Source organism: Artemia franciscana, chromosome 13 (assembly GCF_032884065.1).
Source record: "Artemia franciscana chromosome 13, ASM3288406v1, whole genome shotgun sequence".
NCBI lineage: Eukaryota > Metazoa > Arthropoda > Branchiopoda > Anostraca > Artemiidae > Artemia > Artemia franciscana.
Genome location: NC_088875.1, coordinates 35,168,430 through 35,194,592, shown reverse-complemented (window position 1 = coordinate 35,194,592; position 26,163 = coordinate 35,168,430). Strand labels below are relative to the sequence as shown.

The 26,163-nt window shown below is 36.1% G+C and overlaps 1 protein-coding gene across 4 annotated transcripts in view; it reads left to right on the top strand.

The window, feature by feature from the left end:
* The window catches only part of LOC136034856 (purine nucleoside phosphorylase-like), a 33,505-nt gene extending 7,793 nt beyond the window's left edge, over positions 1-25,712 (top strand). For all 4 annotated transcript variants that reach the window (XM_065716325.1, XM_065716326.1, XM_065716327.1 and 1 more), the window contains exons 2-6: positions 3,448-3,656; positions 5,907-6,085; positions 12,963-13,138; positions 16,540-16,730; positions 21,313-25,712. In XM_065716325.1, coding sequence (XP_065572397.1) covers positions 3,448-3,656; positions 5,907-6,085; positions 12,963-13,138; positions 16,540-16,730; positions 21,313-21,599 — 1,042 coding nt within the window. In that variant the 3' untranslated portion in view covers positions 21,600-25,712. The remainder of the gene's footprint in view (positions 1-3,447; positions 3,657-5,906; positions 6,086-12,962; positions 13,139-16,539; positions 16,731-21,312) is intronic.
* Positions 25,713-26,163: the final 451 nt, after the last annotated feature.

The window sequence follows — 26,163 nt, the reverse complement described above, 5'->3', positions numbered from 1 at the left end:
AAAGGAAAAGTACTATACACACACACACACACACACACACACATATATATATATATATATATATATATATATATATATATATATATATATATATAAATTATATATATATACTAGCTATTGGGGTGGCGCTTCGCGCCACCCCAACACCTAGTTGGTGGGGCGCTTCGCGCCCCCCCAAGCCCCCCCGCGCGCGTAAGTCGTTACGCGCCATATTAGTTACGCGCCATTGTAGCTGTGTCCCTGTGTCCCACCTGTGAATAGAGATAGATATAAATATATTTTTTTAACTACGTAAAACATGCGAATATACAACATTCTTCGCTGTCCCATTGTCTGTGCATATAAATAGCATTTATATTCCCTGTGTCCCGGTCGTCATTTGTGTCCTGGTGTCCCAGTTTGTATTTTCTCTTTGAGTGTCCCGGTCGTCATTTATATTCCCTGTGTCCCAGTGTCCCGGTCGTCATTTGTGTCCCGGTGTCCCGGTCTGTAATTTCTATTCAAACAATCCCTGTGTCTCAGTCGTCAATTATATATCCCGCCTGTGCCCCCGGCGTCCCCGTTGTAGTTGTGTCCCTGCGTCCCGGTCGTCATTTATGTTCCCGGTCGTGATTTGTGTCCGGGTGTCCCAGTCTGTAATTTTTCTTTGAGGTTCCTGGTCGTCATTTATATTCCCTCTGTGTCGGTCTTTGATATGTTTTGACTCTCGCTTTCCAGGCGGATTTTCATCTAACTGCGCGGTTTTGCGTTCTTTAGCCGCAAGCCTGTTTTCTTGCTGTTCTTGTGATTCCTCGGCACGCTTTCTTTTCTTACTTTCTCTATCAGCTGCAAGCCTGTTTTCTTGCTGTTCTTGTGATTCCTCGTTACGCTTTCTTTTCTTACTTTCTCTATCAGCAGCAAGTTTTTTGGCATAGACTCTTTGAGCAGCTTCCTCGGCTGTTGCCATTGTAGGTTCTTCAGTCATTTTACAATTAAACACTTTTCCGTGAACGCATGTCTTAAATACCATTAATGACGTCACCGTCATAGCAAAAATGACGACAACTAATTTCATGACGTCAGTCAACACAGACCACCCCAACACCTAGTTGGTGGGGGCGCTTCGCGCCCCCCCAAGCCCCCCCGCGCGCGTAAGTCGTTACGCGCCATATTAGTTACGCGCCATTGTAGTTGTGTCCCTATGTCCCACCTGTGAATATAGATAGATATATATATATATATATATGTTTTTAACTACGTAAAACTTGCGAATATACAACATTCTTTGCTGTCCCATTGTCTGTGCATATAAATAGATTGTCAGGTTTACCGACTCTTGAACATGCAACATATAATGGTCCATGGGAAAACAATCCGTATTCAGATCTATACCTCATGATTCTAATGATTGCCCTTGAGTTTTGTTGATGGTGATTGCTAATCGACGATTCCCTGTGTCGCCGTCGTCATTTATATATCCCCGTGTGCCCCCCGGTGTCCCGGTCGTCATTTATATTCCATGTGTTCCGGTCGTCATTTATGTCCCGGTGTCCCAGTCTGTGAATTCTCTTTGAGGGTCCCAGGCGTCATTGATATTCCTTGTGTCCCGGTGTCCCGGTCGTCATTCGTGTCCCGGTGTCCCAGTCTGTATATACATTCGTTTTTGAATTGGTCTTTTTTTTTAGGTTTTAGTTTTCTGCCTTTTTTTTAGTTTTTTTTAGTTATACCTCATGATTCTAATGATTGCCCTTGAGCTTTGTTGATGGTTATTGCTAATCGAACATTCTCTGTGTCCCCATCGTCATTTATATATCCCCCTGTGCCCCCCGGCGTCCCCGTTGTAGTTACGTCCCTGTGTCCCGGTCGTCATTTATATTCCCTGTGTCCCGGTCGTCATTTGTATTCCGGTGTCCCATTCTTTTTTCTTTTTAGTTTTTTTTTCTTTTTAGTTTTTTAGTTTTGTTTTTCTCCTTTATTTTTCTTTTTGTTTCCTTTTTTTAGTTTTTTTATTTTTTAGTTTTTTTAGTTTTTTAGCTTTTTTAGTTTTTTATTAGTTTTTAGTTTGTTTTTTTCTTTTTAGTTTTTTAGTAGTTTTTACCTTTTTTTTAGTTTTTTTTTTTACTTATGTCCTGGTCGTCATTTATACTCCCTGTGTCCCGGTCGTCATTTGTGATGGTTTGTTGACGGTGTTTTGTTGATGGTGATTGCTAATTGAACATTCCTTGTGTCCCGGTCGCTTTCTCTTTGAGTGTCCCGGTCGTCATTTATATTCCCTATGTGCCGGTGTCCTGGTCGTCATTTGTGTCCCAATGTAATTTCGTAATTTCGTCAGTCGAAAACATGACGTCAGTCAACACAGAAACATGACGTCACCTGATCCACAGACAGACAGACAGACAACTTATTTATATATATATATATATATATATATATATATATATATATATATATATATATATATATATATATATATATATATATATATATATATATATATATATATATATATATATATATATATAGTTGTCTTTGATTTTCACAAATTTGACGACTTATCATTTTAAATAATGATTACAGAATTGACTTTCATTCTATCAATTATATTTTGTATTCGTTTGTTAGTTTTTAAGTTTATCGTTGGTTTTTAGTATTTTCTCGTGTTTTTGTTTATTGACCCAAAATCCGAATCTGTTCCTGTTAATTTCCGGTCCTGTCCCGCTTCATGATAGTGATTTTCGAAATAAATATCTTATCTTATTCGGGGGGGGGGGCTTGGATTTATTACATTTTTGGTTTGCTTCTAAATTTGCAGCATAACCTAGGATAATTCTCCATAATCAATTGCAATTCCTTTATATTTCCTTCAATCCTGATCATTAATTAGCATTTAACTCCTCAGTTAAAATATTCTTTGTTTTGTTTTAACGTTTTTAGCTGAATTACAGAAGAAGAAGTTAATTAGGCCATGTCTCAGTTGCAGACAATCATTGTGATTAATGATTGGTGTACATCATATTATTGTCTGTAATGTGTATCATTTTAATTATGGGGTTGATGAATGGCAAATAAAATAGAAAACTTAGATGGTACATTAAACGCTGAGTTTTAATTTTTAAGAGAGATGATTACATGAATCTGCTCAAATAATTTTTTCCAAAATTAATTTTAACGAAACAAGTTTTTTCACCTTTGCCTTGTACGCTATAACTGGTAAAACTTAATAGAAATGACTATAAGCATAACAATGACTAATAACAAGGATTTAGACACAACTTGAAATTTTCCTACACCATCTCAAATTAACCAAGAACATTTATGTTGTATTTGGCAACTTTAATTGGCAAATAAACCTAAGCCTCAATTGAACTCATTTTGCCGTTTTTTGTTCTTTTGTTGTTGTTGTTTTTTATTGTTTTTTTTTCCGTATTCTGTCGATCACAAACTGTTCATTTAACCTCATTTTTCCAGTGAGAATAGCTGTATGAGTAATCACGCACTAGAAAATGGAGTTGCAAACATCAAGAAGGAAGAGGAGCTTTCTGATATGAGACATGGTGAAAAATTCAGCTTTTTATCTTCTGGATATTCATTTGAAATTATTGAGCAGATGAGCAATTATATCCGTGAGAAGTCACAACTAAGACCGAGAATAGCAGTCATTTGTGGCTCAGGGCTAGGTATAAATTTTTTTTATGAAAATAAACAGTCCAAGTTCCCTTGAAATATAAATTTTGAAAATAGAATCTTCTGTTTGCTTAAGCGGGATAAATACCACATAATAATTTGGCTACCACCAGTGGTCGTATTGGCCACCTACAATACCAGAGCCCTTACAGATCAATCGTATTGAAAGTTGAACCAAAACAAAAAATAATTTGCGGCTTGGAAGGAAAATCTGTTTCTAAATAGAAATAGGGTTTCAGTTAATTTATTTCTAAGTATTGAAAAGAAAATCTTTGCGTTTGTTAATCATATTATTCAGCAAGAAATGGCAAGAAATCACCTTTAGCCGTAAGAAAAACGTACACTTTCTTGTGATGATCGGAAACCCACTAACTGTGATTATAAATGAATTAGCGTGGATGCCTGGAAATTACGGACACTTACCATGCACACAAAGTCAGATTTAATGTTCAAATATTATCTATGCAATATCTTTGTCAACCCAACACGTATTTACGATATTATTTTTCGTTAGCTGTTAAACATTATTACGCTACACTTTTTCTTTTTTTTAATGTGCAAAGAATAAAAATTAGTTACACTTAGGTTATTTTTTACCCCCCGTCTCCCCCTTTTTGGCGTGCTATCTAATCTAATGATGTTTTAATAGATTTAGAGTAAATAAGAATCTACTTAGAAGGCTTCTATATAGAAAAATAGAATTTAAAAGAATTTTACAGAAATTACTCTTCTATGAAGCATACATTTTATAAAAATGGTCCCATCCTCCAATAAGTGATAACATCGATTTTTTTTAGAGGTTAATTGTGAAACACTTCCATTTTTCAAGAAATTTCACCGTCATACTTTATTGATTTTTTTTATCTTTGTAGCCAGAGGTTTAAACAAATTGAAAATTATATTAAAGAGTATAGGAAACTTATGAAATTAAAAACTGGAGCTAGTGTTGAAAAGAAAAGTTTTCAACGCCATCTAACGTTCGGTGCATTTCATTAATCCAAAACTCCTGTATGATTTTCTTTCTAGGTAAATTTTAAGTGCAGGGGGAGGTAGCGCAGAATCTTGCCAACAGTAGATGTACCGAATTAATGTCAACTATCCCTCCTAAACTTCCAAGAATTATCTAAGCTAGCCTAGGAATACTTTGTGCAGACTGAATTGTGACCTAACATAATTCTTGAAAATTAAATACAGAATTAACTATTACTTGCAGAGAAGTTTCAGCTTCAATTCAATTAGATTGTAGATATTCATATCAAATATCCAGTATTTTTCAAACACTTACCTTTTGTAGTGAAGTCACCAGGGCGACTGGGGACAATGTCAATTTTACCCTAGACAACGTCACCTCCACATCACTACCCTAATATAATTGAGCACAAACAGACAAAACATGTTCCCTCGTTGCACCCAGGGACAGCACCCTAGCTGTAGGGTTTCAACCGACTGTCAACAATATTTTATCAATATTGGGAACACAATCGAAGCCACATATCTTTGTTATAGTAACAAATCATTGCGTTCTCCTTAGTTCTTTTTAGTTCAGTGCTTTTCAGTATTCCACATAAATCCAGTCATATTCCTAAGTGACAGGCATTGTCGCTAAAACACAAAGCCGTTGTCACAACCGCTGTAGATTTGAATCCTTCCAATGACCATCTTTGTTTTTCAAAACCTAGTAGTTATAACTAATAAGAAACAATACCCAAGGTTTTTTATGGAGTAAAATGCCTTGTTATGTTGTATATATAAAATTACTTCCCAAAAAGATAGATTTTTGCAGCTCCACTTACTAAATTAGCAGAAATCCGGCTTTAAAGAGACCTCTTGAAATCGAGCAGCAGAGATTTCAGGAGTGGCAAACACCGTAGCAAAAATTAGAGCATAACAGTCTTGGCTGGTAGGAGACTTTGAGAGGGAGCATAACCTATCACTCCTTTATTTTTATTTTTCTTTATGAAGTTTAATCTTCTAGCAAGCGCAACCATTCCCCTTTGAATTTTATCTCAAGCATTTGGTCACTCGAGAACCGCTTTACTTTTTAAGAAGAGAAGCGTTTTCTATAATTTTGAGCAGACCTAAAGCCTCATCCCTTTCACCTACATGCCTGGCTTCACCATTTTCATCTGATTTAATGATTCCAAGTTGCAATCTAATCATCAATCTATACAAATTTCTCTTGTCCAATTCTGAATACCCTTCTTCTGTATGACCTAAAAGAAGAAATAAAACTTTTTTTCAAGGAAGCCTGGCAGATATTATATTAGATAGCACTGTGATATCATATGAAGAAATACCTCACTTCCCCCCATCAACTGTGCCTGGTCATGCAGGGGAACTAGTCATTGGCTTATTAGATGGCATACCAGTCATTGCAATGAAGGGACGACTCCACCTATATGAAGGATATCCCTTATGGCTGGTAATTTGCGTTTACTTTCCGGCAGCATTTGGGGCTAGATTTGGGAATAGTTTCGAAACATTTTCATTAGATATTGAGCTAAATAACCAAAAAAAAATTTAATTAGTATGGTGCATAAGCCTCCTAGCGCTTACTTGGATGAGTTTACTGATGGATTTAATGAGCTCCCTGATAGAGTCCCGAATGGTGTTACTCACGTAGTGATGGGAGATTTTAATTTTAATTTATTGGATTTATCTAGTTAAAATGGTGATTTCTTAAATTTGATGATAGCAAATAATTTATATCCACATGTGAATATTCGAACGAGAATTACGAGTCAATTTGCAACGATTATTGACAATGTATTTGTTCTTTCAATCAATTTGAATCGATGTTTTTCCGATTTGATTCCCTGAGCCTGAAAACACTAAAAATTACGGCTGACAAAAAAGAAAATCTTCTTAAGTTTTCAGAGGAAGTGAGAGTAATAGACTGGAGTCAATTATTTGAAGAGAAATTATGCCCTACTAAAGCCCTGGATTGTCTGATAGAAGTCATTAGCCCTATTTATTAAGGGATGTGTCCAGTAAAAGTTTTTAAATCAAAGAAGCTTGTTCCCCGTAAACCATGCATAACAGAGGATATAACTGACCAAATAGAATTGAGAAACCGGATTTATTAATCATATGTGGATTCAAAAAGTGATGAGTTCTTCATTTTATTTACAAAGCAAAGATATCTTTTGAATAAACTGAGGAGAAAAGCAATACCTGATTATTATGGGAATAAGTTGGAGGAAAGTAAAGGTAATATTGAAGAAATGTGGAATATTTAAAATAATATCATGGGTAGTAAGGGAAAACAAACCACGGCAGACATTAATTTGGAAGGATGTAATCGTGGTGATTCAACTCAGATTGTAAATAAGTTTACTAAATTCTTGTCGAGTATTGGCTCCAAGATGCAACGTAGTGTTAGCAATAAATATAATGAAATGAACTGCAATACTATTAATGACATCCTTGGCAAAACATTAAATATAGAACGTCAGCCGCACACGAAAGAAGACGTGCGTAAAGTTGTGCAGTCACTAAATCTGATTTTGCCGGTGTTGATGGTTTTTCCCTTGGAGCTCTTAAAGTGATTTTAGGATATATTCTTCCCTGTATCTGTCTAGAAAAGGGAAGTTTCCGGTGCAATTTAAGGTCGTGAAGCCCATTCCCCTTTGTAAAGATGGTCGCAAGGCAGACATAGAAAACTGGAGACCCAGAAAAACAGGTTTTAACCCGTGTCAAAAGAGTTTGACACGGTTGACTACCAAGTATCACTTCATTGAATGATAAATCTTACAATAAATGAAGTTTGTCTAAGATGGTCTGAGATCTATCTTTACGGTAGGCTCTCATGCCTTTTTGGCGCATACAGAGCTGACTTCACGTGCATCTGGATATCCGACTAGCCACCGGAGAACTAAATGCACCTAGGAACGGTTGGGCTAGCAACCCTCCTCCTGAAATTCATTGCTAAGAATGGAACTAGAAGCACAGCCTCGGACACCCCACCTCCTTTACCAAATTAACCCTGGCCTGCCCAAGAATGTACCCCTTTGAAAATCGCTGACCAGCCTGGTTCTAAGCTTCTTTTAGCAAAAGAACTAAAAATATATAAAGTGATGATCGCAGGAATAACAGAAATGCACCTTAAGAGAAGCGGTGAAGAAGATGTTGGAGAAAGATGGACACTGCTTTGGTCTGGCAAAACCCAAAGAAAAGGGGGAGTCGTCCTTGTTCTCAACAGCTTCGCCCGGAGAGCCCTACTATCATTTACATCTATTTCATCACGTCTACTGAGAGCGAGAATTAACGCCAAGCACAGGAAGATGTCGGTTCTTACCTGTTATGCACCGACAAATGAGGCCGAAAATGAAGATAAGGACGACTTCTATGCAGTGCTGACCTCCGAGCTCTCCTAGGCCACACGTCTACCTCATAGTAATAGGAGATTTTAACGCTGGTGTCTCTAACAGCTCTGGCCTGTATGATGCGTCTGTTGGACCTGTGACGGTTGGCTCTCCGATTGATAATAGTGAGCGGCTGCTAGATTGCTGCATCACCCACGCCCTATCAGTCACAAATACTTTGTTCGTGAGAAGAGGCATTTTGAAGCACACATGGCACAGCGATGACGGCAAGACAAAAAAGATGCTTGACTACACCATTGTACGACGACACTGGCTTTCGTCTGTCCAGAACTACCGCTCTTACGGAGGTGTTGAGTTCAGCAATACCGACCATCGTCTTGTTTCTGTAAGTATCAAACTCCGGCTCAGGGTCAAAAAGAGTAAATTCTCTTCCTCCAAGAAGATAGACACCTCTCGAATGAAGCAAGATCCCTCGGTTCGTGAGCGGTATGTGGTTGGGACCTCTAACCGCTTGGAGGCCCTCCAGCCGTGTTCAGAAAGCCAGTCAGCGTGGGACACAGTCAAGGTTAATGTCATCGCTGCAGCTACAGGAGTTGTGGGCTTGAAGCAGTGAAAAAAGAAAGAGTGAATTAGCAGCCAGACGTTCGAATTAACTGAGCAGAGACGGCGAGCGAGACTACGAGGAGAAATGAAACTCTACAGACAGCTCAAAAAATAGCACAACTCCATGCTTCACAAGGACAAGAAATACTTCATTGGAGGCAAAGCCACTGAGCTCGAGCAAGCTGCCCAAAAGAAAGACATAGGAGCACTATTCAGGATCTTGCGTGAGCTGAATGGATAACACACCATGGCGTCCACAAGCCTGAAAGCAGTGAATGGAGAAACCATATACGATCAGTCTCAATGTCGTGGTCTATGGAAGAAACACTTCGACATGCTGTTCAACTCAGATCCACCCGATTGTATTGAACCAGGGCTTGTTGCTGCTGCTGCAGAATCTATCGCTGTCCCCACTGGCAAACAATTTTCTCCTGAGGAGGTCAGATGGACTGTACAGAAACTTAAGAACAATAAAGCAGCCGGCACTTGTGGAATCGCTTCTGAACTACTCACAACAGGATGCCCTGCAATAACATTCTGGCTACAGATGGTGTTCAGCATAATTCGGCGCACTGAAGATATACCATCAGACTGGAAGAAAGGAAACCTTGTGCCAGTGTTTAAGTGCAAGGGCATTAACTGCAAACTGCAACTACAGCGGTGTCACCCTACTGTCTGTTCCTGGAAAGCTGTTTACGGTGCTGCTGCTGAAACGTGCAACAGGTTTCCTACATGCTATGCGCCGCCCCCAACAAGCTGGATTTATGCCAAGAAGATTGACAACTGAAGAGATTCACATGGTTAGTCAGATCGTTGAGAAGACAGTGGAATTTAACAAAAAAAAAACCTACATAGCTTTCATTGACTTTCCTTCTGCCTTTGACACTGTTGACAGGCTGTCCCTTTGGCTAATCCTAAAAGTTATGGGCCTACCCAAAAAGATAGTCAGACTCTTCAAAGAACTCTACAGCAACACAGAATGCATCGTCCTGGTTAACGGGAAGCTTTCCTCTTCCTTCCCCATACAAAATGGAGTACTGCAAGGGTGCGCTGTGTCACCTGAGCTGTTTAATTGTGTCGTCGACCGCATTATTTTCGAGACGCACCATGCCCACCCTTTCAGCATCATTTATACTGGGAGAACTCTGTCCGATGTTAACTTCACGGATGATATAGCTGTCCTTAGTGAAAATCCCAACCAACTTAGTTTTGCACTCGAAATGCTCTCCTCCACAGCCTCTAGAGTTGGGCTGCAAATTAACTGGAAGAAAACGAAGATCATGCCCATGGAAAAGACCTTATCAACATCACTCTCAACTGTTGAGACTAACGGCCAAGCTGTCGATGTGGTGCTGTCGATGTGGTAAGGCAGTTCACATATCTTGGATCAATTATATCCTCAAGTGGCACACTTGACGCAGATTTCTCAGCCAGATCAGCCAAGGAAAGCTTTATTTTCGGACGACTCCTGAGAGTAGTCTTCCAAAAACCACAAATTAACCGTCATACCAAAGCCTAAATTTTCATCGCCACAGTCTCAAGCATCATGCTGTAATTATCTGAGACATGGCCGATAACCCAGACACAGCTAAGAAAGGTCGATGCCATTCAGGCTGGACACCTGCGTCGATTCGAAGGCTTCGAATGATATGACAAGATCCATAATACTGATATCTTGAATACCCTCAAGCTGGCGAACCTCTCTACCCGAGTAGGGTGGCCATACCACCCTAAGGTGGTACGGCCGCCTATTCCACCTCCTGCCAAGTAACCCCGCAACGATCATCTCGGACTTCGATCCCTCGGAAAATGGCTGGAAACACTCTCGAGGAAGGCCACACACTAGATAGGCTGATGTAATAAGCCAACGCATGCTCAGCCGCAACATCAACCCAAATGACGCCCCAACCTTAGCCCTGGAAAGGGCTACTTGGAGAAGACTGACGGCGTTGTCAACCAGTTCTCTTTACACTGGCAACCCTGCTGAGCAAGAGCGTTAATTCAAGTCGAATAGGTCAAGTTTATAGTAGGTCCCCTAAAGTCGTTTTAAATGACGTAGCATTTTTTATGTTAATTACAAGCGTGTACAAATTCTATAAAATAAAGCATCAAAAATAATTGCGAGATATATAAAAAATGTGAAAGACACCAGTGCATGTTTTAAGTTTCTAAGGCTATTCAATTTTGGACAGATAAGGGACTATCAACTTGTGATGTCTGTGTTTAATTGTGTGCATAATCTAGTCCTGGAAACTTTTAGCGAGTTTTACCGTTTTAGAAGTTTTATTCATGAGCATGATACAAAAAGATGTTATAACTTGGTTGTGGATATTGAAAATAGTTTGAGATCTCGTTTTATTTTGAACTATCCTAGCTCTCCTGTATGGAATTCGCTTCCTGTGAGTGTTAGGGCGGCTGAGCACCTCCCACAGTTTAAAAAAAGATTAAAAGAGTATTTTTTGGGAATTAGTGTTCTTTAGCTTTTTTTGGGATTTGAGTGGGCTATTGGGCTGGAAGAAGGAGCAATTTGAAGGAGGAGGGGTGGATGGAGTTGTATTTGGATGGTGGTTGTTACCCTGGGGGTGTTTGAGAGAATGTGATTGTCTTTTTTGTCTTTTTTTTCCCTTTCATATTATTATTTTATTTAGTCTAGGATGATTTTAGGAATATCTATGTAAGTTCTTTTTATTATTATTAATTTAGGATGCCTTTAGGAATGTTTGTGAAGTTAATTGCTAAGCGTTAACAAAATTTAAATTTTCCCCTAGCGTAGTGATTTATATTTATAATAGTTTATATTTTTGTTTATTATGTAAATAAAAGTCAACAAAAGTCAATTAACCTTTATCTTTTAATAATTTTCTTGTATTTAAGAAAATTCCCTGTCTACTTGGAATAGTTTGCATATCTAGATTTTACATGTACACTTTCAGAAGCGATCAAAATTACATATGCCATTCTTTCAAAATACCACAGATTAGTTTCAACGTTGTAACAAGAACAGTCAAATGAAGACGTAATTTGTGACGTATGGGGTTTAGCGAGGCGGTGCCCACTTTCAGAAATCTCACACACCAGGTACCGGGTGGCAAGCGTAGCGAAAGTGTACCAAGCGTTGTGAAACTGTGGCAAGCTTTGCCGAACGTTTGGTACACTTCGAGGTGTAAACAAAGTAGTGAAAAGCGGATTCCCCGTGCGGTTTGGATTTGTTTTTACTAGTTTAGTGATTTACGGAGAGTTTTATCAAATAATTATTCCTTTGGGCCATCAGCAATCTGTCTTCTAGTGTTCTGCCTAACATTTTTTGACAGGGGGAATTTTTTCCAATTGACCATTCCATGTCTTTTCGTTTACCTGATGTACCATAGATCGTTCACATTCATATTCTTAAATCCACTGCTAATGCGCCAAAATAAAACTTAAGCATACCAAATAAAAAATTACAAAATATTGATTTCTAGGAGCAAGAACAAAAATAGACCAAAAGAAAGAAAGCGGGTAATGAAAAAAGGAGACAAAAAGGGAGAAAAAAAGCATTCCTGAGTGTATAAGCAAGTTTTATTGACTTATAATCGGAAACTGTTCTTATTTCATTTTATTACTTAAGTATTTGACCTATCAACATCATTCTGCATTCTGATTTAGATTCCATACTTTTACATGGTGAAAATAAATGTAAAGTTCAAAGGAGTAAATGTTGCCAACCAGTGTTTGGTCTATTCGACTTGCCAAAGTCAATAAGCAAAATTGTTCTATTTAAGGAAGATAGTTAATGTGTCTAGGCCTAGTTTTTCGAGCTTGTCTCCCCATGGGCCTATGTCATTTATATATACATGTATGTGCGATTAATAAATAAATGAACTTGAACTTGAACTTGAATATAATTTTCAAACATAGGGGAGAGATGCTTATTAACCCTCTCCCCAGGCTCACTGAAATATTCCTATTATTTCTTGTGATTTTTGAATGATTTACATATAGTTGGGTGTTTTTTTCGAAGTTTATTTTTATACCAACCATATTTTATAACCACAGTTAATTTATGAACGTAACTTTAGTTTGACATCCAGCCGAATGGACTTTGATGAATTTTGTCCTTTGGAACACAGCAAAGGCTAAGGGAGAGGGAAAAATCAGTTATTTTTAGCAAAATGACTGATTTTTCGGAGGGTCAGAGATTTCAGGATGTAAGAACAGATTTGAAAATTTGCGCTAAGAAGAATAAGTCACTTAGACTAGGAATAAATGATTGTGAAGAAGTGATGGTGGGTAAGAAGAAGATGGATCAAGTGGATAGCTTCACTTACCTGTGCAGTATTATTAGTAAAGATTTTGGCTGTTGTGCATTTTACTCTTGTGTTCTATTTGCAGTGCTCTATGCCAGTTCGAGTGATGAAGCTCCTAGGTGTTAGGCAAATAGTAATCACTTGTGCAGCCGGGGGACTAAACCCTTCGTACAAAACTGGTGACATAATGATAATCAAAGATCATGTAAACCTCCAAGGTTTAATAGGAAATTCCCCTCTTGTAGGGAAACATGATGAAAGGTTAGTTTTAATGTTGGTCTAACTTGATTTTAGACTTTTTGGTACAAGTAACTATTCTTCAGTTTTCAAAATGGGTCTTCTTGAAAAGCTTTTTTCCTTCTTAAGTGTTAAGGACATAAGAAAATGTTCAACATTTTTCAACTTATAAAAACATTTAAAAATGTCTCAAAAGTCTTAAGGGCATCTGAATAAAATATTAAAATAAGCGTAAGGTTGGACCAATCTTGCGTCTATTCATATCTGAAAACCGCAATAATTTACGTTTTTTTACTTTTAGTTGGTTAAAAGTTACTTGGGCTATATCATATTTTCGCTAGTGTTGCCATGTTCAGCAATGAAAACTAATAAGAAAAAATAATTAATTAAATATGGCAACGTTTTTTTCCCATGATAATTCTAATACTAACAATATATTTATTCCCAAAGATTGTTATACCTTCAAAGGAAAGCTACATCCTCTTGTGTTGTAAGATGCCATTTTGTTTTACTTTATATTGATATTTTACCCATGTTTATTTCGGTTTTTTTTAGCTTTCTAAGTCCTACTACCTAAAACTGCAAAACTGCATAAAGAAATATTTGTTTCTCATTATAAATTCAATTCCCATTTTTTCCTAATTCTTAAGATATATACGATTGTGTAGCTTTCCACTTAACCAACTCCTGCGACCTGATTTTATTTTCACTGTCCTTGGTTCCTCAAAATTCTCAGCACTAAGACTTAGCGGGTAATTTGGAAAGAAAATATAGAACTGGAGATTCTTTATAGATTTTGCTTTTTAAATACGAATTTATAGGAATTTTTCCTCAGTATTTGAGGGATTTTTTGAAAGTATCAGTTTTTAGCACGGACACAGAGGTTTTGGGAATGAGATCCCTCTTAGCATAGCGCTGAACACTGCAGTCTTATATAAGAACAGATTATTGGGCAGTAAATACCAGTACTTCTGGTTATTTCTAAATATTTCAAAGTTTAATCTCCAGGTAAAGCTTCACTCATGGATACTGCCAGAAGGTCATGGGGCAATGTCCCCTTCCCATGAAACAAGCAGACAATAAACAAATATAGAAAATTGGAAAATGAATATATTCCCATTAAAACTTTAGGGAAAAAACATATAGTTGCACCCACCCCTCCCCTTCTAAAAAGATTTTGGCAGCGCTAATGCCCCATTGTTAAGATAATCAAAGACTTGGTAAATCTGCAATTGTTAATAGACATTTTCCCTCTTGCTGGAAAACATGAGAAAAGGTTAGCTTTTATACTCATCTTCGAGAATCTAATTCATTTAAGAAATATCACTAGGATTTACTGACATTGCGTTAGTCTTGATAATTCAATCATTGCCATTTCAGGGGAAGGGGGAACTATACAAAAAACAAGTCTTCCATAATATTGATTCATAAGATAAAGAATGATTCATAGCTTTATACACAAATTTGTGTATTTGTTCTAGAGTCCACACAAAACAAAGTCACTTTAATTTTAATGAAGATATTAGTATGCATTAGCAGATTTAAAGTACTTTAATTTATTGCCATTACACCTATTCATTGCCATAAAAATTTCATTGATAACAGCCAGAATTTTTCATTTCTTAAGGTTCATGTTCCCCGTAAAAAATGTGATTTCGCGACAAGCCTACAGCTGTAACCTGCACCAAAACTCCAAAACAGTTATGACAATAAATTTGTTGTAATCAGATACATATACTTAGTGAGTCAGAGCAGTGATATTGTATAAGCCTTTTATTAAAGATTGCTATAAAACTCCTCAAAACAATAAGATTCTTTTTCCTTTTTCAACAATTTTCATCCGATTTTTAGTTGTTTTTTACATTCATAAATTGATAAAGCAAATTTCATAAATGTAATTTGGTAGACGAATAAAGCTGAATGTTAGGTATCGAATGGTAAAAAAAAGTATCGTATTAACATTCAAATGTTAAAACAGTTAGACTGTAGGGAACTTGTATACCAGCAACAAAATAGGGAACTTAAACCTTAATCGCAATCAAACGTTTTCTATCGTCCTTTTGATCAAAATAAAGCAACATGACCAGCGGAGAACGGTGGTCAAGGATGTGTTTTTTGCTTGTTTGTGTTTTCTTGCTGTTTTGTTTTTAGGGGTAATCGTATTAAGCCAGTGACACTATAATAACAGAAATGGATTGACTGAAATGGAAACTGAAAGTTTCCATTTCCAGGAAGTGACCACGCAGCAGCAAAGTATGTCTTTCTCCCATTTTGTGGTGGAGTTCTGATTCATTTGAGACTTCTGGAATTTATGCACATGTTGTTTATAGTTCTCTGCTGGCTATCAGGGAGGAGACACTGAGGATTCTTCTTTGGGACGGGGGGTGATCGGTCCTCATTTGTAGCTGATCAGATTCCTTGTAGCAAAATGGAGCTAGTCACAAAGTTATAAGAAAAGCACAAAGAAAAACAAGGAACAAAAGAACCAAACAACAAACCAGACACTTACAAAAAACATCATTTCTGCAACACACCCACACCAAAGCCCCTTACCACCCTACCTCCCTTCCTCACTCCTGCCGAACCACCCTCCACCTCTACAACCACAATTCCTCACTGCTCTTCCTCCCTAATACCCTCAATATAACAAACTATCCAAATCAACAATGGACTTGAAAATTAATGTTAAGAAGATTAAGTTGCTTAGACTAGGAAGAAATGAAAGTGAATAGCTGATATTAGATATAAAGAGGAGATTGATCAAGTGGATAGCTTCACTTACCTGGATAGTATTATTCAATTACCTGGATAGCATTATTCGTAAATAAATTGTAAAAAAAAACACCCCAGGGGTGCAATTGAAAAAAGTTGGAAAGAATATGAGGGCCAGTCTGAGAACCAAGAATAGAATATTGGAAACTACAGTGATGAAAGTGGTTAGGTATGATTCTGCATCATAGACCCTTCGGAAGACGAAGGAAGACCTGTTGGATTTTTTTCAGAGGAATTATCTACGGACCATTGGGTACCTTTTCTTACTGGGTTCATTTCAAACAGTAAGCTTTACAAAAAATGTGGTTCTATCTCACTTTCTTGGGCTATTATCAGAGGGAGGTTGAAAGGGCTAGGACACTTTTTGTGAATGAAAGATTAGAGATTGCCAACGATTGTCCTTTATGGCTACCCATCTAGTGCCAAACAAAAAGCAGGTGGTCCCCGAATGGGATGGACAGGGGTTTTAAGAAAGAATTTAAAGAAAATATGAACTTTTTGGATTGTGCAAGGAAAGAAGCATTAAATAGATTGGAATGGAGGAGGAGTGTGCATAGCTGTGTTGGCCTCAGGTAGCTTTGTGCTAGAGTGAGTTGTTAGTAGTAGTGGCAGCTGTAGATTAAAAAACCACGTTAACACTATCTCATTTTTAGATTTGGGCCTCGATTTTTCCCAATGAATAAGACGTATGACTCCCATTACCGAGAAATAGCCAAGCGAATAGCAACTGACATGGGTATTTCTGATAGTGTAAGGGAAGGTGTTCATGTTATGGTTGGAGGACCCAACTATGAAACAATTGCTGAGCTCCAATTCCTTAGACTCATGGGAATTGATTCTGTTGGTAACATACTTTTCTATTTTTTATTATTTTTTTTTCATTTGACCTTCAGATAGTTTTATCAAAGGCGTAAAGAATTTTGTAGATGCTTCGTTAGCTGGTTTATTTTTCTAAAATTTCTCATCCTGGAAAAAAATACATTCCCTCCATTTTCATGACCTATTCTTATCCACCAACGGGGCCGTCCCACGCCCGTCGCTCAGGGACTTCTTAGGCCTTGGTGCCCTAGCTAGTCAAAGCACTAATGACGGCTAGAACAATGTTAAAACCAAATTTTAGTGTAAATAGAGCTTTTTATATTGGAAGATTTAGTTCTCAAGCGAGAACTAAAACACAAAATAGAATTTTAAGAGTATGCATAGGATATAAATGTCAGAGCTTTCTTAGAGAGAATTTAAAATTTTTTAAGCATATTGATGGAAAATATTACGCTTTTATCGTGATTTAGAATAATAATAATAATAATAATAATAATAATAATAATAATAATAATAATAATAATAATAATAATAATAATAATAATAATAATAATAATAATAATAATAATAATAATAATAATAATAATAATAATGTCTTTTCGTCAAAAGTAAAGAGAAAACTTAAAAGATGATAATTGAGGCAAGGTAAGAAACCAAACTTAATTAGAAATCAAATAGTTCGTGCGAACGAACTGTAAGTAAGAGTGACACAGCCCAATAGGACCCGAAATGTAATTTTGGTATCAATAAATAAATCAAAAGAATCGGCTTATTATGCTGATTCCTAGACATATTACATTTATTAAGCTTAGTGTTACCCATAAAGGCTACGAACCTGAGAGTTTGCCTGATTTTTAAAAGAGGAAGGGAAACACCATTCGAAACTCAAAAAATCTTCATGAAAATCACACCATCGATTCAGCGTGTCAGAGAACCCTACTGTAGATCTGTCAAGCTCCTATCTGCAGAAATGTCTATCTTCAGAAATTTCCTCCTATCTGCAGGGATTTGGTAGAATTTCTATACGTAATTATTTTTATTTGTCTAACTTTCTCTTTACCTGCTAAGTTTTGCATGTGGAGATGTTCCGGGGGAATTGTCCGGTGGTAATTTTCACTATTTGGATTTCTGGAAAATAATAGCCACGAAAGGGAGATTTCTTCAGTAATCGGAAGAACAATTAGAACTTAAAAGTACGCTAAAGGGAATTTATTAGGTTAAATCTTATGTAAGAAATTTTGCGTGAATTTACTTAAGAAAAACTTTCCACGGAGAAGTTTCTCGTGAGGAGAGGGAATTTACCAGATTTACTGGAACTATTTGAAAAATGATCAGAAATTAATCATAAAAATGATCATAACACTCAAAACAGACAAAAAACCACACAGTATAGTTGAAAAGTTCCAAAACTATGCCTTTAGAGATGACATGCCTCCCCCGAACCCCTGGGGATAGGTTCTTAGAATATAAAGTTGCCCTTTGCTTACGCGTAGTATTTGTTATTGGAAAGTATATACAAATTTTCGGGGGAGGGGTATATTGTCCTTAGAGTGAGTTACCAGAGGGATCCTTCGTGGAGGGAAATTTCCGGGGGTGTACTTCCCAGGGGATATTTTACACTGGAGGGATCTGGCAGAATTTCTATACAAAATTATTTTTAATTACTTTAGTTTCTCTTTGGCTACTCAGCTTTGTATGTGGAGATGTTCCAGGAGAATTGTCCGGGGGAAATTTTTACTGTTTGGACTTCCAGGAAATATTAGCCACGACAGGGGAGATTTCTGCAGTGATCGGAAAAACGATTAGAGCTTAAAGTCTTTTTCAAATAAAAGTATACTTAAGGGGATTCTTTACGCTGAATCTTCTGCAAGGAATTTTGCAGAGGGGGGGGGAATAGATAATTTTCATTGAGGATAGAATTGCTTGGAATGAATTTTACGAGGATGGGCTGAAATTACGTAGGAGAAACTTTCCACGGAGAAGCTTCCCATGAAGGAAGGGAAATTTTCATGGAGGGTGAGCCAGATTTACCGGAATTATTTGAAAAACGATCAGAAATTAAATTAAAAAAAATTCAACTGATAGTAAGGAGTAATATTAAAACTCAAAACTAACAAAAATTATTTCGTATATAAAGGGGTTACCCCCTCCCCAATGTCTTTCTTTTGACGCTAAATTTTGACTGTTTGTCCCAATTTTTCAAAAACGACTCCTGAAACAAAAGGGCTGTTTAATTAGAATAGGAAACTTTTAAAAATTGCTACCAATTTTAAGGTATTGAGGAGGGGGCAACCCCTTTATATACGGGATAATTTTCGTTCGTTTTGAGTCTTAATGTTGCTCCTTACTTTCGGTTGAAAACCTGTATTTTTTTACCTAATTCACTAAGGAAGAAATTAACATAAAATGAATCCAAATTACCATGAACAATGAAGTAGAGCTTAATACATTAATTACAACAAACAGTTGTGGCTGTGGCTTACATCCATTAAATCCACACAAGGCTAGAGTGTCATTTGCGCTATACTAAAAACTAAATGGATTACTAGACTGATGTTTTTTGTTTCGCCAATACTTATAAAAAGAATGGACTGTAACGATTTTCTTTATAAATGATGAAGCTAATTTAAATGTTGTGTTTCTAGATCGGTAAATTTAATTGTCCAAAAACTTTATAGTTACTACACTTAATACTGTTTCTATTACAGCTTAAATGACGATGTAGCTGTGAGGGGGCTTTAACTGGGTGGTAACGCATACCTTATTCGTGGTAAAATTTGCTATTTTAACTTTGAAAACAGCAACTGTCTGATTACTTATTGCTTAGCATTAAATTGCTTCAAGTATTACCAATCAATGTTTCTTAGAGTTTTATTAAACTGATAGATTTTAGTCCCCTCTTGTTGCAATTGCAGTCGTTATATGAGCATTTAGTAACAAACACTTTTATGAAAATCAAGGACCGTTTAAGATTTATATGCTTAGTTTGTTTTGATTTTAGATTCCTATATTTTATTGCTCACCTTGCAATAAAGAAGCTTGTAAGTCCTTTGATGCTAATTGTAGTAGGAATTAGGAATTATTGGAGCAAATGAAGGCTACATACAGTGTTTTGTTTATACTGTTGGTTTTTACTTTTGCATTAGGATACTTATATTGTAATTTGAGTTCTGTATTTGTAATGTGGGACACCAAAACTCAACGAATCGTTTTCAATGGGTATGAACCTCTCAATAGTTTCATTGAGGCCCAGAATTTAAATGATCAAACAAGAAATTCTAGTAAATTTATTCATTTTGAGAAAAGATTTGTGAAATATTATATTCAAATTGTGATTTTCGGTATATTATGTTTCTTGAAAGTCAAATAGTTTTGTTTTTTATGTATTCATTTTTTTTCATTGTTTTTATGTATTCACTTTTTTTCCCGTGACTTTTCCTTCTCTTCCTTTTTAAGCTATTTCCCGTCAGCGTTATCCACCCAATTCACAGGCATTGCTTCAGTAGATTTTTTTTATCCTGTATCATCGATTTTAATGAAGGATTTGACATCATTTTGAAATTGGTACTTGTGCTTTGACTCAAGGCACTTGTTTGTTCACTCAAGATTGTTCTGACATCCTCGAGCAACCACGCGTCAAGTGAGACAAACTGTATCCATATGTACGAAGGTGAGGTTTCAGTCCTCAGGGCCACACATTCGGCCCTCAAATTATACTAATGATTATTGAATGAACATAAATTACAAAGGACTCTAGCTCTTTACTTCTGAAGTTTGAATAGAGGTGAATGGGGCTTTGTAGGCTCTCCATTTACACAGATTCAAGTGTGCTTCGGTCATCGAGAAGTTTTGTTTAAATTTGTTATTGATTTTGTTCTCTAGCGATAAGCTGTCAAACCGATTTTGGCAAAAAGCCAAGAATTGGCTAGACAAGGAAAGGAAATCCGAGCCGCTATAGAAAGTCATATCTGCCTAGTGTTTTTTGTTTTTTTTTAGTGCCAAACTCAAATTACTGTGCTCTGTAATTGGTGCTATTGGTAGTAATTTCAGTATCCTTCATTTTGTAAATCAATAGCTTCAAGAAGCAAAAATAATTGTAGAATGGGTTGCAAGAGACCATAAGAAAGAATCTAAAGGAAGATGGGACTCCTTAGTAGGGGGGCTGAAGCTTCAAGTATATTGGGCTGGAGGAGGAGCATGTGTGTTGCTTTGTGGGCTTCAGGTGGTTTGGTGCTATATTTAAATGCTAGTAGAAGCCAGGGGCTTCGATTCTGCCGGGGAGGGGGAAGGGGGCAGTTGCCCTCCACCCCAAAAAAATTGGAGAAAAAGTTATCTTATAATCTATGCCCCTTGACTATCCGAATATGGACCCTTCTTACCCCCCAATAGAAATGCTAGAGATTCACCCCTGGTAGAAGTGGTAGTAATCAATTAGAACAGTGGAAGCATGGTTAATATTCAAATAACTTGCTTTTCCAGTCTATATTCACACAATTTTCAATAGTTGGTCGTATCGGCCATTTACATTTTTTATTTTATATTCGTCACTGGTACTTTTTTGTTATTAACCCTTAGCTTGTTGAGAATAACCCTCTTGTTTTTTTCAGGAATGTCAACAGTGCACGAGGTCCTTGTCGCTAGACAATGCAGCATGCGAGTTTTTGCTTTCTGTCTTATCACAAATGAATGTGTGACGGAATATGATTGTAATTTAGAAGCCAACCACGAAGAAGTGCTACAGACAGCAGAACAACGTCAGGAAACACTAAAATTGTTTGTCACAAAAATTGTGGCTGAGATGGCTAAGCCAGAGAATTCTATCGTGCAACCTATTCCTGGAAGTAGTGCAATTCCAGAACATGGCTACGTATATGAAGAATCTCATATTGCATAATTTTTCAAACCTTTTTGATTTGTTATTATTAAACATAAAAAGAAAAGCAACCGGAAGACTAGACGGTATAGTCAATACATTCTCATCCAAAAACTATCAAACAGTTTTTGGAACAAAACTGTAAGTAAAGGGTGACACATACAAAATTGTAACTGAACTTAATAAAATGAGATTTTAGCACAGCACGTACTAAGTTATTACTGTAAAAATATTTGCATGGTCTTAGAAAAATGGAAAGACACTCCTCAAAAGTAGTTTATGGTGATAAAAACTATACCGTCAAATTTAACACATTTAAAAAGTCTAGAACAAAGCTTGCAAGCCCTTTTTTTACAAAAATAGGAAATTTTTATTTTTCCCGAAAAGGTGGGTCACGCTTGCGGGTATTCTCTTTTTACCATAAGGTTGAGAACCTTAAACCCCTAAAAACCTAAAAAAATTAAAGTAAAATTCCCTTTTACACATTTTGGACCCTTTTCTTTTTCCCCATAAGTAATTTTAGGAGGGCAATTCTTCAGGAATTTGTATCATTCTTAAAGCATTGTTATAAAAAAAAACTATAGCTTGATTGCAAACAGCAGAGGTAGAGCGAGTGAGAGGGAGTAAAACTCAATATGCAAAAGAAAGTGTTTCAAATAAAAGTAAAAGGCCCCCTCCATACCCCGCCCCCTCCATCCTTCTCTTTAATTCCACCCATCCATTCTTAACACTAAATTTGGACTAATTCTTCACTGTGAGCTTTTAAAAAATGCAACAAATTTGGCAGTCATTAATTATTTACATTTTAATTGCCGTTTCCCTCAAAAACATTTAGACTAAAAATATAATTATTTAAAGCAAATAAAAACCTCTTTTCTCAAATTATTTAGATTAAAAAGAAATTAGAATTCTTTATACATAGTTTTTATGTTAGAATACAAATTTTTGAAGTATTGAAATAAAATGACAAACTTTAGTGTTAAAAGAGAGAAATTAAAAAAAACCTCAATATACACAGGGTGATTTCTATTCGCTTTAAGTTGTAATTTCACTCTTTTTTCATTTGAAGTTTTGTTTTTTCCCTTTTTATTTAAGCCAATATCAATAAAAGATGTAAAATCGCAATACAATTTTTGTAATTCAGTATAGATGACACTTTTGTCGCTTACTTTCATATTTTCACTTGTTTTCCTGAAGTCGCTGAGTACTACGCTAGTGTTCTGCTTGTCATACCCTTCATGGAATGATCTGCGAATCAGCTGATTTTTCTTATATACATATATTTCCTGGCTCTACTGAAGTATTGGACTAGGAATGGTGTAGAAGAAAAAGTAGAATTTATATTTTTAAACGATTTGTTCAATTTTACGTATATATATATATATATATATATATATATATATATATATATATATATATATATATATATATATATATATATATATATATATATATATATATATATATATATATATCAACAAAAGTGGTAAGGGCCCTGGCTTGAAAAGAAAAATGATTATCATTAGAATTTTGAAACGGGAATGAACAAAAAGATGGCACAAAAATCAAACACAGTTTTATTATTATGACATTATTTTATATTTTCATAAAGCAAAAACAAAAAAAAATATCACAAGGCTAATCAAGGTCTACACAAAAGAGCCATCGTAAATAGAATTAAAGCTACCACTCGAAACGCCAAAAAAGAAAATGAAAACAATTTATATTGTAGTACAGAAAAAAATAATTTCTTAAAAAAGCATCATTTGTGTCTTTCACTTTTGTTTTACTTTTTAAAAAGGACTATTTAAAACACTCTCCTTATATGTGCAATTTCGCTACACAATAGCTTATTGGATTAAGAATACTATCTAGTATCCTTACCGTAAGAAAAATGCTTAAGAGTAATGTTTGGGATGGAACAAAATACTTTAAATAAAATCCAAGTGTGGGCACAAAATATGAACAGCTCCAGAAAAGAGCAAAGTAGTAGATTTTACAATAAATAGAGCAAATTACAATTTCCTTTCGCTCTAATGCTATTATGGCCACCCAATTTCCCTGAAAATATAGACGAAATACAATGAGCGGTTATATTAAAGTGTCAGTTAAACTGGAAAGGTCACTTTAAAGAGAAACTTAAGAAAACTACAGTTTTCCCAAACCACTGCAAACAAATAATGGGAAGGGACTACACCTTAGCACAAAATAAGACAAAGTACCTATATAAGACCGTAATTTGCCCAATTCTGATATATGAAGTGGTGCCGTGGCTCAATTTAACTCGAATAAAAAGATACGTTACCCCTTTAATAAGGTGTTGCCCAATAATACTTTCAGTATACTTTTGAATAAATACGGAATTCATGAAGCCAAATTTAAGAATTTAGACCATTGAAAATTTCTAGAAGAAGAACAAGAAGTAAACAGTGCTTTCAGACTAAAGCCTAGTTGTCAACGGAATCAGAGGTAGCAGAAACGAAATGTAAAAATTAAAGGCCATGTTCAGATCAACAGTTCAATGATTATTAATTGCAAAGAGTTACAGATGCCTACCAATAATTCACTTTTAGAGAGTCGGCAGTTCCCTTCCAGAAAATCCCCATCATGGAAAATCCCCCCCCCCCCGTGGAAGACTCCCCTTGGGAAATTGTCACACACCCGAAATTAAACAGCCACATAATAATTACAAAATACGTACCTCAAAATATTGATTGGATATCCTAAGTGGTAACAAAAGGTCCAGATATCAAGGACAATTTAAAACAGGGGCGGTTTGGTTTCCTATCACTTTCAGCTTATAATAAAAAAGACTAGAGGTCTCAATTTCCGATTAAAAGCTTATCCTCTGAAGTTTCTACGACCATGAGGGGGAACATAAGGAAGGGGCAGTCCCCCTCCTATTTAGAATAAATTCTACTCATTTTGTGGTTTAGTGTAACTTTTTACTTACATAATAGCAACGTAGACCAGAAATGTTCTCAGAAATCGAGAAGGATCATACATCAATTTCAACTTCTACCCCTGACCCACCCCTTCCTTAGAACTAATTCTTTATTTACCTGAAGACTTATTGGGAGTTGGGATGTATTAGCATTAAAATGCAAACTTTGAGGCATTTGCCTCCCAACCTAAATACAAAATAATAAGAGAACCCTAGGTCAGAGGCTTAAACCTCTCATCTACAAATGTTTGGAATTATTTATTTTTACCAAAGAAAGACCATGGATGTGTGAACACTTTTTAGATATAAAAAAGACACAATATCAAAAGCGGTTCTAGGGCACGGGTTGTTTGGTCTCCAATCACTTTTGACTTTACAAAAAGGACTAGAGCTATCAATTTTCGATCAAAAGAACATCCTCCAAAGTTTCTACAACCATGAGGAGGAGGTTGGAATGAGCAAGGGGCAGCTGCCTTCCTAAGCAGAATAAATTCTCTCATTTTGGGGTGTAATGTTACTCTTTACTTTCATAATCATAGTATTTATCAGGAATATTATCGGAAATCAATATCCCCCTACCTCAACCCATCCATCCCCCTCCCGACCCTTCCTTAGAACATTTTCTGTATTTAAATAAACACTCAATGCTTAAGTTTCACCTTAATACACTCAGCCGTTCCTTAGATATTGCTTATACACCCTTTTGATAACTAGCATGCACATTAAATGTTTTCAGTTATGCTATTCCCCGTGGTATAATTATTCGGCTTTTAGACTATTTTGAAAGAAATGGATAATTCTAAATTTTTTGTCAGGCATCTATTGGAGGATAGTGGTTAAAAAGAAGCATGGGAGGGGGCTGGCTGTCCTTTCACCTCTTTTGGGTCTTAAAGGGCACTGGAACTTTCAATTTCCAATCCGATGAACCCCTTTTGAAGCTTTTACGATTATCCCTTTCATATAAAATGGCTCTGGGAAAAAACCATAAATATATAATACATTGAAGATGTCATGAATCGCTTATGTAAATTCTACTTCTAGCTAAAATCCTTTTTCATGTCAAGTCTTGTTTGAGTGTGATTGCGTAAGTGAGTGCCGAGATACTGAACTCGAACTGTAATGAACTTTTATTTGATTTATTTTGTTAGTTGCGATTTGCCTGTTTAAGAATAAAGAAGGGATTTTTCGTAGACACTTAGTGTCTTTGTCCTGTGTCCTATACTGAATTGGGTAAGCGTTAGTCTTTTCAGGGTGGCTGAGGTTTCAAGTCCCGGCTCTAAAGGATACCATTCAGTTTGGTGAAGGCAGTGGATTTTGCAGCAATTTTATATTACTAACGCTTTGGCTGTATACCAAATTTTGCAGTAATTTTATAATGCTCACGCATTGGTTCTTTATCAAATTTTGGAGTAATTTTATATTACTCTTACATTGGCTCTATACCAAAGTTATGCAATAATTTTATAATAATCTCATATTGGTTCTATACCAATTTCATAGTAATTTTATATTACTCTCGCATTGGTTCTATACAAAATTTTCAGTAATTTTATATTACTCTCGCATTGGTTCTATAATTTTTTTTTTCAGTAATTTTATATTACTCTCAGACTGGTTTACAACTAGATATCAAGGCGACAG